Raw genomic sequence first — 13,419 nt, forward strand, 5'->3', positions numbered from 1 at the left:
GGAATTTTTACATTACAGATGTTTAGCCAGTAAAATGGGATGGGCGATCTCTCGCGGGCGGGCATTCTCTTGAAACTTTACAATAGATGATCTCTTCCGGGAGAGGGTGGTTTATCATCGCGACACACGAAGAGAATTCACAGTCAAGGATAGCACTCTACGCGGAACAATGTGCTTCCACCACGCCAACCATCACCACCGACGCCACGTTTTCGGCAGCTAGCGGGAACTGCGACGGACGTGCAGTGCGTGCGGCTGAGCTCTCCTCGACCCACAATTGGTCTGTCAGTATGGACGTTCCGTTCGTTCTCAAACGTAGCAAGAAAGTTTGGCACGGCTCAACTCCTTGTCTTGCAAATGAACACTAACGACATGGTGGTTTGGCGCTTCATTGCCACGGCAACTCGTCATTCCAACCAGTTGCGATTTGTTTGTAGTCGCGGCGGTCGCTCTGAACGCAAGCGTGCAAACGAGCCTTCTCTCCGCCATTCAAGCAGCAGTCACATGCCGCCATACGTGGAGCTCGTTTTGTTTATCTTATTTCGTAAGCACAAACTAATACTTAGACAACAGAGTGAACACACAAGGGCCTCCCAAACGAAGATCGGGTTTGTTGTCAAAGTTCCACCTCCGTTCCTCGTTTTTGCGGATACCTACAGGTGCGTGCTTTCCTCCGACCACACTGCGCGAACGCTTACAAGTTAGGCTACGTCCAACCCGAAATTAGCGAACCCGAGCGTAGAAAAGCTGACTCTTGCCTGTAGAAGGGTGCTTAGTGTGTAGATGCAGTTCTGGTGAACAAGCTGCAGCCCCTTCAGCAGGTTCTGGGGTCCGTAGGCCCAACCAATCTGCACCAAGAAAAACGGTTTGCGGGGGGGGGGGTCCTTCAATATGCCTGCAGCCCAGTTTTAACTTCAGCAGTTCACAACGTCAGTACCTAAACTACGGTGCTTGGATTGAGTTTCCAACCAGTGTGTTGACCGTATCCTAAAAGTGGTCTCCCGATTTTCGCCCGCTGACGTCGTAAAAGCGTCAATCTGTCGCCGGCCACAACCCTGGCAATGCCACAAAAGCAGTGGTTGATGTGGCAGACGCCATTTCCACTGCAGGTCGCTCTCGAGCTTAACAGTCCACGAAAGCTTCGGCGAGCCAGGAGTTCAATCTTCGCAATGACGGCAACACTCGCATTCGCTCATACTTTCTTGCCGGAACTTCTAGTGCTAACTGCAGGGATCGCGACGTTCAACGACATGACCACGCCGGCTTTTGCGACATCGTTTGTTGCCACTTTGGGACCACTTTTGATGTACGGACGAGATAGGACACTAGACACACCAGTCGAAAACACATTCCTGGCACCGTATTTTAACTCCAGCAGCATAAAAACACATTAAACCTAGAGAAAAAAAAATTTTCTTTTTACTACTTGGTTAGGACAGGCATGTCTTAAAATAAATGTTCGTCAAAAAAAAAGAAAAGAACATTTTTGTTTTACATATTTTTTTTATTTGCGGCGAAATCGACGACAAACATTTATTTTAAGACAAGTCTGTCCCAACAAGGCACTGTCAAATCCTGAGATAGCCCACCTAAAATCGAGAGAAAAGTGGGTGAAAATAGGGCGTCTGCTAATTTTCGGTGTGCAATCAAGAAAAGACAAAAAAAATCATATTTTTAGATCATGTGTTTTGTCAAACTTGTTATTGTGGCGATGGGCAATGAAGCAAAGATGACTACTTTCCAGTCACCAATGTTCGCGTATATCCCGACATAGCTAACTAGACACATATACTCTAAGGTCATCATTGATCTGAGGACTATGATTACTGAAAGTAGGCTCTCTTTATGTGTTTAAAATAAAATAGCAAATCAAGCCAAAAATAGGGGTAGGTTACTTGTCGGGGGAGGGGGGGGGGGGGGGGGGGGCGGCATTTTTTAAGAAATTGCAATAGAAACAAATAAGCTTTTTTTTTTCCCTTCTTAGCTTAGTGTTTTTTTAGCTGGCTTCAGCAGAATATCACACTCCAACCACACTGAATATTTCTGCATTTTTTTACACCTCACTTCCGACTGCCCCAGTATATTCTTACACCGGAATGTTGTTAGCTCCGTTACTTGTCAATACACAGACCACAAGGATGATTTTATGATTGTGCTACATGTCGGGCTCCCTTCCACCCTACATAATAAGGTCTTTTAACATTTACAAGCACTGGTCCCATCACATTTTCTCTGAAGCACCTCAAAATGTTCTGTAGCAAGCACTTCAGTTGATTCTCCCTAAACAAATACAAAAGGCGAATATAACAATTCGGAATTTACAAAATCGTAGCCAAATGTCAAAATAAGAATAAGATGTAAAAATGAGTGATTAGTCCCAAGCGACCATTGGGCATATCCAAAGAAACACCCGTCTGCATACTTTCCATCCTGTGACACTGAAGGTCTTTCCAGCACTGCCAATTGTGATGGTCCGATCCCACATGCCAGGAAGTGTACCTATAAAGAAAGCAAAAAAGGCAGCATTCATGCGAGTTTGTGTCCTCATCATTCTGTTGGTATATTTAAAAGGGACACTGTCACTCCCGCAAAAATGTTTTTTTACTTTTTTGCCAGGTGATTTAACATGGTGTCAGGAGACCACACAATAAATATTTTGCTGCAGTCACATATTTTTAATAAAGCCAAAAAAACTCCACTGCTCTAAAACGAAACCAAAAGACGAGCACGGAAGCTCATGGCTGGAAGTCACATGGCTACACCTAACCGCATTTTATTTTTTCTTGCGCTTCTACGGCCCCCGAAACAAAAGACGACGAATTTGCCTGGACTGTTTGCCATGAAATTATTTCGCACTTCTATCCCTTCCGCTTGCAGCTCAACTGGCCGTTTTTTTTTTTTTTTTTTTATTGAAGTATTTGCTGCTTTTTGGAGGCCACAAAAAATGGAGTTCATATTCTTTTCTATTTTTAATATTGAATGTGTGCCTTGGATAGCCCACGACTTTGAATATATTTGGTACATATAGTTTGATTGCCACGTTACAATGGAAACGAGAATGAGCGTGACTCAAACCGGCCAATTCTCGACCGGCTGTTTTTCGGGCAGAAAGAGAAAAGAATTTCGAGCCGCAAGTTATGTTCTGGGTAGCTGGGCTCTTATGGGTCATATTCAAATAAAAACCTTGGCAAGGATATATACCCTGTCAGTGTCGCTTTAAGCGCACATGGCACAAAGCCAATTGTCACTTTCTCAAAAATACACAGTGAGTGACACAGCTATTTGCTCTTTTCACACAGTTGAAAGGCCATCATCAAAACTATTAGCGTGTGGAAATGTACTTGTGCAGGTAAGGATGGCACTCTGAACTGAAAAAAATGCAACTGAAATGGGAGTAAGCACCAGTCCTCAATTCAGCTATTCATTCTGCTACACACAAGACGGTAAACATTACAAGAAATGAAGTCTATCCATTCCTAAACTGTGCTACTTTGTCTCTGAGGCACAGTGCATCCCCCTAGGAAGGATCTAGTTTTCAAAACCAGGCACATGAAAGTTCTCGAACACTGACAAACATTTCAGTGAATCATCCTTCAAATTGAATAGTAACAGGAAAAGATACAAACATACCGTAATATACCGCAGAAGCACCCACTTCGTACAAGCGACCACTATTAACATATCCAAAACTTGGAAATCCTGACAATTATATGTTGACCAGACAAGCACCCATGTCTGGATTAACCCAGAACCGAATACAGAGAGAGTTTGGTCAATGGGAGGAGCGGGCAGAGCCAGGGTGTGCACGAGACACAGATAGAAGGCGTGACGTGCTCTCTTGGCCAATCAGGATCTGAAAATAAACCCTTAGCGGTGGTAGCGAGAAACTATTTCAATAAGTGCATGAGGGTTAAATAGAGCAACTCTTCACGGTTGAAAATGTAGTGCACGTGATGATTCGATTATGATCATGCAAAAAGATGTAACGATCGAATGTGCCGCTCAAACTCTCTTTTGCTCGGTCGGAGTCTAACCGCTCGGAAGGCATTTTCCCGGCCCTCGGCGCCTGGCATATGGATCACGTTGATCGTTCTCCTAGAATTTGATCTTGCATGACCGTGATCAAAAAACCATGTGCACCAGATTTTCGGTCACCGAGAGTTACTCCGATGCACTTATTCATTTTGTTTCTCGTGATCACTGCCACAGCATCATTCCCGGCCCCCGGCTGGCCCCATTCCAATCTGTGAAGACGCCCTGGAACACACCCAGCCTGCTCTCGGCCAATGGCGCCTTGTCATCTGCCTCCTATATGCTTCCCAATAAATAGCCAAACTCTCTCAATATACAGCTCTGGATAAACCCAGTTTTTAGTGAAAGTGCGGTGGGCGCTTCCCGGTAAAGACAACACCTTAGCTGCTGTTTCATGATACGCCCATTCAGTTTGCGTATCATTCGATCCCTAACATTGCAACTTGCTCCTCCCAAGTTATATAAGAAACAAGTCTCGACAAACCATCAGATCACTCCAAAGTCCCGTGTGTGAACGTTGGCCCATGTACAACAGAATATTAATACTGCAACATGTGTTGTCACGGACAGGACGAGAATGGTGGGGAATCTCCTTCTGATACCCGGCCGATGAAAGTAACACGCGTGTTTGTTACTTCCCGCCATACTTTTGCTGCATACTTGCGAGATGCCAAAGCATTGCCGAAGGCAGGAAGATCGTGCTGAAAGTGGGACAACAGAAACTCCTTCCTGCCATTCTCTTCTTGTCAGGGACTATAGCGCATTTTGTAAAACTTCAGAGTTCGTTGGATTTGGTTCGGCACTGCGCTGCGGTCAAAGTCAAGCGCCGAGATAGCGGGGATGTGCGTCGACCAAGCTCACACATTCGGACGTGCTTGGCACCATCGTAGACAATCCACTCGTAGACCTCGTCGCTAACGCAGATGACGTCGTGCTTCTTGCACAGGTTGGCTATCGTTTCCAGCTCTTCCCTGCTGAAGACCTGCGGGTAAGCCGAGCAAGGGCTTGTACCGAGCGATTTCTGGTAAACTTCCAACACTGAATCGTGGCAAGGTCATTGGGCGAATAAAATAGTGTTGCACAAGGCTTCCTACGATACTCGAAGAGTCTTTTGGCACCCCCGAAAAAAAACCAAAAATCTAATCACTAGAATGTGGTGCAAAAGCATCATCCATTCCCATACCTGCCAAGTCTCCCGTATTGCCCGGGAGATTCCAAAATTTTGACTATTTCGTACGGTTATACGACTGACAAGAAAACCTCCCGGAAAACAAAAATTAACTCCACTCTGCCCCTCCCCTTTCCTCCCGTTTTTTGCACTTAAAAAAGGAGTTTTTAGTGTTGCTACAGACGGCAACAATGATAGCGAGCTTCAGCTGTATCTCTCTAGCACGAGCACTGCATTACATAAAAATGTAATGAAGTTGACTTCGTGTAAATTCATTGTCAATATTTATTAAAAAAAAAAAAATTCTAACCCACCTCCCCACTTCCCCCGACTTGGAAAATCTCCCGGATTTGGTTTCTCCAAACTTGGCAGGTATGCTTTCAGACTTTTGCTGGACATATTTGCAGAGAACAAACAGACAAACAGAGAACTAAGGTTGCATTGAATGGCAGTGTCGGCATTATATAAAGGAAAGGAAGAGTATGATGGGCAAGAAAGTCTGCTATAGCAAGCAGTAAAACTTCTATCAAATAGAAGTACAGTGAGGATATAAGAAAGGAAATGAGCAGCACACCACCTTACCAGGAAAACATTAAAATGCTCCGTAGAGAAAAGCTGTATTCAAACATATTTGTCTTGTCGAGAACGCGGGCTTTAAACAAAGAAAAACTCGACGACAAACCGTGTAGCAAAAGCGTGTGCCAAAGAAAAACGAGAGGTGAGGTCACCTTTCCAATTGGATTGTGTGGCGTGTTAATGATGATCATCTTGGTCTTGGCACTGAACTTTGACTCCAACTCTTTCGGATCCAGGACCCAGTCGGCACTCGAGATGCTCTCCCCAGTTTTCTTCTAAAAGAAGGAAAACATTAGGGAAACAAATTAAATGGGACAGTAACATGGCTGAATGTGATGCAACAGAGCAAAGACAGCTCATATCAGTCATAACTAGAGTAGATGCAGTGTCTGCAGGTGATTCACTCACAATCCTTTTGCTGCAGGCAATCACAAAATATTTGGGTCCTAACTTGTTTCGGTGAAACATAAATCGTCTACTCCTGCTTGAATTTTTTTGAATATATAGACAACACGCCATGAACATCGCATTGCCAACCAAAACCTTGAACCTGTCACAAGTGTGGCAATTGCTAGCTGGCAGTGAATACACTCTATCACCTGCCTTTCCTCGCCGCCGGCACACCTGGAGGTCTCCCCAGGAGTGCAATAAACCACTATTGAGCAATTGAATATGAGTGTGAACAATCAGCCATGCTTCTTTCGTACACCTAGCAGGTCTTAAAAAAAGACAAAAAAAACTCTGGTTTTTATTAAGGCACGAACGTGGAGACTAAGTTCCAGTTTCTATAGACCCTTTAAGAAATTGAGGGACAATCAAGCTCATGGGGACTGTGGGCATAGCAAAAAGTGAAATAGAGTGTTCCACCCCATATTGTCTGGGAGGTGTACTTCTATACACCAACTCAACTCTCCTACGTCACGCTGCGGTGGTGGCGCGCCGGACGCACTTCCGGTCTGGGGCGGTGGGCAGAAGTCGCCGTGCCAGACATGCATTCCTGTGTTCCTTTGGAAGAAACGAGACAAAAAACCTGCCTTCTCGTCAAAATGCTGCGATGGGGGCTTTACAAAGAGAGTCTGGGAAGGTTTGAAGATCAGTTTTCATGTGTTTTTGCACCCTCCGTTCGTCCGAGAACGTCGATAGCAGCCGTGAAAAGGGCAAACCTGACGCTGTCGACCTACGATTGCGTGTGCGGGCCACAATTTGTAGTCGCCAGATGTATTTGCTTTGTTCCAACATGACCGAGAGAAAACCCCCAAGTTGTCCGGACCACCCACAGATTCAGTGTGTCTTCAAATTCACACGGCCGCCTGATCGTTCAAACTTTCGTCTGCTCTTTCAAAGTTGTCTGCTTTTTGTCGTCTGCTCGTTCAAACAAAAGCGGCCCGTAGACCAAACTTTGACCCGGTGATTGCAATAAGAAGTAATTGCAGGCCTCAAAAAACTTAAGTAGGCTCGGTGTAAGCAGTAGATACAAGATGTTGATCATTGGTACCGGTGGCCATCACCTACTTGTTACGCTTTGTCTGTTCCCGCTTCCGATTTTCAGTATCGACGTCGATCATCGCCTCTACCTTCTACACTTTTGCAGCACGAGGGTCGTCGCGACCGAAAATAGCTAGAAGAGTCTCATCATGGTTTTGTACGTCCATTCTGCGGCGGTCATGCAAATACATCGCCGCACGTCAAATTATTTATGCAAAGTTTAGCAGCGTAACGAGCCTTGATGATTTCGCTCAGGCGATTAAAGTGGTAAGACATTGCGATGAGGACGTAGAATCGACAACTCCAACGCGAAAAAGAGTATGCAGACTCACACAGACGCCGTCAACGTGACATTCGAATGGTTTGTTGACGCGGGACGCGGTGCTTCTTGCCCGTACTCCATTGCGCGTGCGTTCCAACTGTCGTCTGCTCTTTCAAACTTGGCTGCTTTTTGTCGTCAGTTCGTTCAAACGACAGCGGCTCGTAAACCAAACATTTACCCGGTAATTGCGATAAGAACTAAGAGCAGGCCTCAAAACACTTTTGAAGGTTGGTTGGGGTAAGTCGGCTAAGTCAAAGTGTAAACAGATACAAGAAGTTGTTGATCATTGTTACCAGTGGACATCACCGACTTGTAATGCCCGATTCTACTTGAGGTTTTCAGTATCGATGTCCACCATTTCAGCTACGGTCCACGCTTTTGCAGTCCGAGCGACGTCACGACTGAAAATAGCGAGCAGAATCTCGACGTGGGAGTCAGGCTTTAGCGCCCATTCTGCGGCGTCCACGTGAAATGAATCGCCGCAAGTCACATTATTCACGCAAAGTTTTGCCTCGATAGTTTTGCTGAAGCCGCTCAAGTAGTCAGACATTGTTAGGAGGACGTAGAATCAACAATTCCAACGCGAAAAAGAGCACGGGGACTCCCACCGACGCCGACAACAACGCAATTCAATGGTTTCTTTATGGGCGACGGCGGGCTTCTTGCCCACCATCCATGGCGCATGCGCGGCGCCGGTGACGTCCGCTAGGGGCGCTCCGGTTTGTTTGTAAACATGAGTTGGTGTATACACCGATGTGGGAAACAACAGGAGTGGGAGCAACCATGGTGCTTGCGACCCAGTCCCAGCAGCGTCTCGGTGGCACCATGTGAATCAACAGTACCGCTGCGTGCTCTGTTCTCTCAAATGAGAAATGTTCCTCAACCCAAAAGGGCCATATATAATTGGGACAGGCACAAACCCAGAACCAACTTTTCTTGTTATTAAAATGCCGCATACCACGTCCGCACGATTCTAACGCACCCCCAATTCTAACGTGCAGACAGATTTAGCTCCCAGAAATATAACAATGTCAAACATTACATTTTCTTGCCAGCATAATGGCCTTTTGTTTAAAGCCTCCTCCTAGAAGAATTTCTTTTGTTTTTCCATCTTAAAACGGCAGACACGAGTCCGTAGACGCAAGAGAATGCACGTTATATGGATGCCAAAAAGGCAAAAGTAAACAAAGGGTCAAGATGGCAATGAAACTAGCCACCTCATACCGAGTATTGTGTTTTTCTTTTTGAGTTTCGGTTTTTGGTTTTGATTGTAATGCGCATGCATTTTAGAAATGGGCAGGCATTTTTAGAACATCTAACTACCGTAGAATACCATGCATCTGCCCATTCCGCACTTGCGCCCACCCCCAAAATTTGAAACATGTGAAAAAATATGCACAGTAAATATATACCCTACCTATGTAAAACTGATGACCTCAATGCACCTATTCCCTATTTTTTCGTGATTATCTTCAAATTTTGAGTTGGCGCTTGCTCGGTTTTTTACGGTAGTATTGTAAACGTAGCACCTGGAAAAAAGGCAACAGAATTAACCTTCGTCTCGTCGAGGTGTAAACATTTAGCTCGCTCTCCGCTGTACTTTGCCATAACGATACCGTAAGACAAAAATTCTAGAACAAAACCCATTTTATTGGCTAGAAGGACCAACGTACGGTAGCTTACCGGACGCAGTGGAATGTAGACGGGCACTCCGCCTGCCATCTGAGTCATCGGTTCGTAGCAGTCGAAAAATGGCTCCACGATGATGACCTGCGAAGGGGGAGACACATTGCTCTTTACTGCTTTTAAAGACGACGCGGGTTGGGGACACTATTTTTTTTTTAATATTTGCTCTGAAAACCGCAAAACTTTAGCTGCTTATAAACTTATCTTTTTAAGACAGTTATTACCGTAATATCCAGAGAGGTACCCCACCCCTGAAAGATAACCCACATTTTGTTTTGGCTTGCTATCTTTTTACAGGGGAGCTGTTAAGGGCTAGGTTCCCCAGGATTGTGTCAGTGTATGTCAACACAAACCTACCTGGACAGCTACCGTCTATAAGCGACGGCAGCAACCTCTACAACTATAATAGAAGAATCGATAGTTGGGCGCGTTGGTGGGAATTTATCGTAGGAAACAGCGCGAAAAACACACAACGACGAAGAAGAATCACAAGGTGTATCGAGTACAGCTCCGCTGGTCTTCCTTCTTGTTTAAAATCCAAAGATAGCCCACTCTTAGTAATCGTAGTGTTCAAATCAATTACGACCTCGGCGTAAATGCGACTAGTTAGCTATGGCGGGATACAAGCGAACATTGCTGACTGGGAGGTAGAGTCATCTTTGCTTCATTGCCCCGCACCGCGATAACAAGTTTGGCAGAAACACGTCATCTAAAAAAAGCATTTGTCTTTTTAGCTTTTCTCGATTGCACATTGAAAGTTCGCCCACTGTTTATTTTCCCCCGATTTTCTCTAGATTTTAGGTGGGCTACCTTTCGAAATGTTACGGTAGTTTTAATGGGGCTTCTATAGTTTTGTCTTCAGAGGCAGAAACAACAACATAGAAAGGTTTCTTTTGTGCACACATCTAGGCACACTAATTTTTTATAACAAGGATGGTGCAATAGCTTATGATGCCCCCTATGAAGTGTAGAGTGACAGTATCTAGCCAAAAGTTGTGTACATTTTTTTTATTTAATAAAGAAAAATAAAGACATCATGAAGCCTTAAGCCCTTCAAGAGTTAGTTAAGGTTTTTAAGATTTGCATAAGCATAATTAAGATATTAAAATTCCAAATACATATTGGCACTCTACCTATCCTTAAGATAATATTTAAAGGATTTCATTACGATCGGAAGATTAGAAGCATCAAAACCTGATTGCACAATCTGTGAAGGACACCGAAAGTTGCAAAACGAGAAAAATGTGTTTGAAAATGCCGAGAGATGTCTAGGCACTCTACAAATATTGCCTTGTCTGCCTTTACATAAAATATGGCCAGAACATAGGCAGGGTTAGGAAATACTCAGAGTCAATAAATTTGTCTCAGACTGTATGCTGTGACTTCTCTGGCCCCACTTGCACCAGGAGCTGCCAGACACCAGCAACACTAGCTGTTCCTCCAACATTGGCATTTCAGTCTTCACGAGGTTTTGGCTGCTAGTGTTTGCAGCAGCGGCATGAACTTTCTCGCTAGCGAAGGCCATGTGGTACATTGGTGCTAGCTGGCTGAGAATGGGAGAGAAGCGCAGAAGTTGACAGCTTTGAAGTTGATGGCAAAACTTGTGCAAGCTCCCACTGTCATAGCTTTGCTTTGCGCTTGTACGTCTCCATCTGATGTGGCATGTTTCGCCGAAAATGTAGAAAGAAAAACCCCACTTGGGCACTTGCTCTTCTCAGTGTAGCTAAAGGGACCATGAAGGCAGTTTCGAAGTTTTATTCGACGATTGAAATGGATGTCAGGCACGTCTCAGATACTGTTGACCAAGTTCTAGCCCGAACAGAAGTTTGGGTGCCGCATCAATCGAGCAAACAGGCGCGGTAATAATAGCGCCGGGAACGATGCCCGAGACCCCACCGAGGCGGCGGCAGAAAGGTGAACTAAAGTGCGTCGATGCGTGACGACAACGGGCTCCTCGTCTGGCGATTGGTTCAAATGATAGACGCGCTCTTGTTTTCGATTTCGGTGGTGAGATGTGATGAAAAAAGTTTATTTGAGCGTTAGATAATATTTTGAAGTTGTGGTTGGAAATTAATAGGTTTCATACCGTGTATAAAAGTATAATCTGAAGCGATCCCTCCGTTTGTCACTGGTTGAATGCATCCCGCACTGCTACCTCGGGCGCGTAACAAGCATAGAGCAACCATGGACAAAGAAAAGAAAAAGAGGTAAGAGCGCCGGCAGCGGCAGACTTTTGGCTTTGGTTTCGTGCGTCGTCTCGTGTTCGCTTTGCGAACTGGTGTCTCACCAATCATGCCGCGTTTATGTGCAGTAGTAGGTTGCGCGAAAGGTCGGCTAAAGACGTGCGGTCGATCGGGCGACGTAAGTTTGCATAAACTGCCGACCAATGCAGCAATGCGCAGCATTGCTGCATCGGTCGCCAATCCAGAGTTCTGCATCCTTAGCAGCATCTCCCGTTCAGTCGGCGTGAGGTCGCTGAACGGGAGCTCAAACTCGTTTGCCAGCGTGGCGTTGTCGTCCATTTCTTCCAGGTTTTCTTCACAGACCGCCAAACACTAGAGCGAACCACGGGAACCACACTGAGTGCGCACTAAATCCTACCGATGCCGACAGTGCTCCCTGACGTCACTTCTCTTTCCAGAGGCGAAAAAGGGAAGAAATCTGAATGTTTGTTTCGGTTTCGCAAATTTATTTGCAGGTACAGAAATAAGAGTCACAATGTTCTAGAAAAAATTGTGTGGCATGCCAGGACTCCAATGCTTGCGAAAACACCTTTTTTGAAAAAAATTAAATTGCCTTCATGGTCCCTTTAAGGAACGATGAAAATACTACCTTGTGTTTCAAATGCCGACTCCCGAACGCATAGAGAATCTGCACTCGTCACAAGTGGGGCAGATAGCACTGCGAACAAGTATTATGAGTGTGTCGACGTCGCACATCACTGAACTCGCAGAGCCACTGTTCCATGCTCTGCTTTTGTTTTCGAAGGACGCAATCTTGTTTTCCAGAGCGAAGAAACATTTTGTGGAGCATCAGTCCCATTGGAACAGTCGTTGTTAGTGTGGTTAGGCTCAGCACGCTGCAGTAAACGTTCCTCCCTTGACGTTCTTTACTTGCATTTGCACCGCCTTTTTTTAAACTTGTGCTGACTTTGGTAGCTTCAAGTGCGAAAATCATGCTTTTTAGTGTTATTTATTGCAAATCAAATTGGAGATACGTAGAAAGTGCTGCTGTCCCAAGCAACGGCCTCTCCAAGATGAGGGATATTTGTGTAAACTTGCAATTTTTCTAGAACTGCAAGTCATTAAGACACTTTTTTCCCTAACTTCGGGTGCGAAAATTGTTTCAATTTTCCCACTCATAAAAATAGGATATCCGAGGATAATGAAGCAAGCAAAAACGAAAAATAGACAATTTCCAAAACAAACATAATTTTTCAACCAGCATTTGCTTCCTTTACTAAACATATCGATGGATAAAAGTGGCCATTAAAGAATGCTCAAAGTGGTACAATGTCCCCGCATTCCTAGAAAATATTTTGTGTCCGAGTGTGCTAGTATTACTTTCCACATGCTTACAATCCTGCTGTGGCCTTATGGCCGACAATACATTCTAAATATAAATTAAACACATCAATAAATCTCAGAGTCGCTCGTGGCTGAAAATTGGTGACCGAAAATTGCCTTGCCATCTAGACTCGAGTTTAGCGCTATAACAAAGTAAAGCCCAAACTCTTGCTAGATCAAGGCGAATATCTGTAAAAGCTGAGTTCAGACTGTGGGTCTAAGGTAGCCAAGCCCCCCCCCTCCACCACTCTCTATGCTTTGCTCTTGAGGTGGGAAAACCCAACGGCACATTCTACACTCTCTGGGCATTCGAAGGCTGCATCAACATTCAAAGCACCTGTAGTTCAAAAGAGGCCAAAGGCAAGACTGCTTCTGACATTGAACGACCCAACAATATCCTGTGGTGGGTCGCCCGTGGTTGCCTTTAAAATGTGTAGTCAGACAAAATCAGGGGCCCTACAGCCCCGTGCTGCCAATTTGTGTCTGGGAGCAGAATGCAAAAAATTGGAGCAAAAGTATTATAAAATTGTAGCTAAAGTATGACGAGCGAACGAAAAAGAAAGCAGACAATAGGTTAGGCGTGT

At 44.9% G+C, this 13,419-nt stretch overlaps 1 protein-coding gene across 2 annotated transcripts in view; it reads right to left on the reverse strand.

The window, feature by feature from the left end:
* The window catches only part of LOC115331140 (kynurenine aminotransferase), a 36,272-nt gene that overhangs the window by 12,313 nt on the left and 10,540 nt on the right, over nucleotides 1–13,419 (reverse strand). For both annotated transcript variants that reach the window (XM_040219274.3, XM_040219275.3), the window contains 5 exons: nucleotides 9,267–9,353; nucleotides 5,929–6,051; nucleotides 4,894–5,014; nucleotides 2,423–2,499; nucleotides 759–848 (listed from right to left, as the gene is read on the reverse strand). In XM_040219274.3, the coding sequence (XP_040075208.1) occupies nucleotides 759–848; nucleotides 2,423–2,499; nucleotides 4,894–5,014; nucleotides 5,929–6,051; nucleotides 9,267–9,353 (498 nt within the window). The remainder of the gene's footprint in view (nucleotides 1–758; nucleotides 849–2,422; nucleotides 2,500–4,893; nucleotides 5,015–5,928; nucleotides 6,052–9,266; nucleotides 9,354–13,419) is intronic.

The sequence above is a fragment of the Ixodes scapularis genome, unplaced genomic scaffold, assembly GCF_016920785.2.
Source record: "Ixodes scapularis isolate PalLabHiFi unplaced genomic scaffold, ASM1692078v2 PGA_scaffold3__209_contigs__length_174095766, whole genome shotgun sequence".
Classification (NCBI taxonomy): Eukaryota; Metazoa; Arthropoda; class Arachnida; order Ixodida; family Ixodidae; genus Ixodes; species Ixodes scapularis.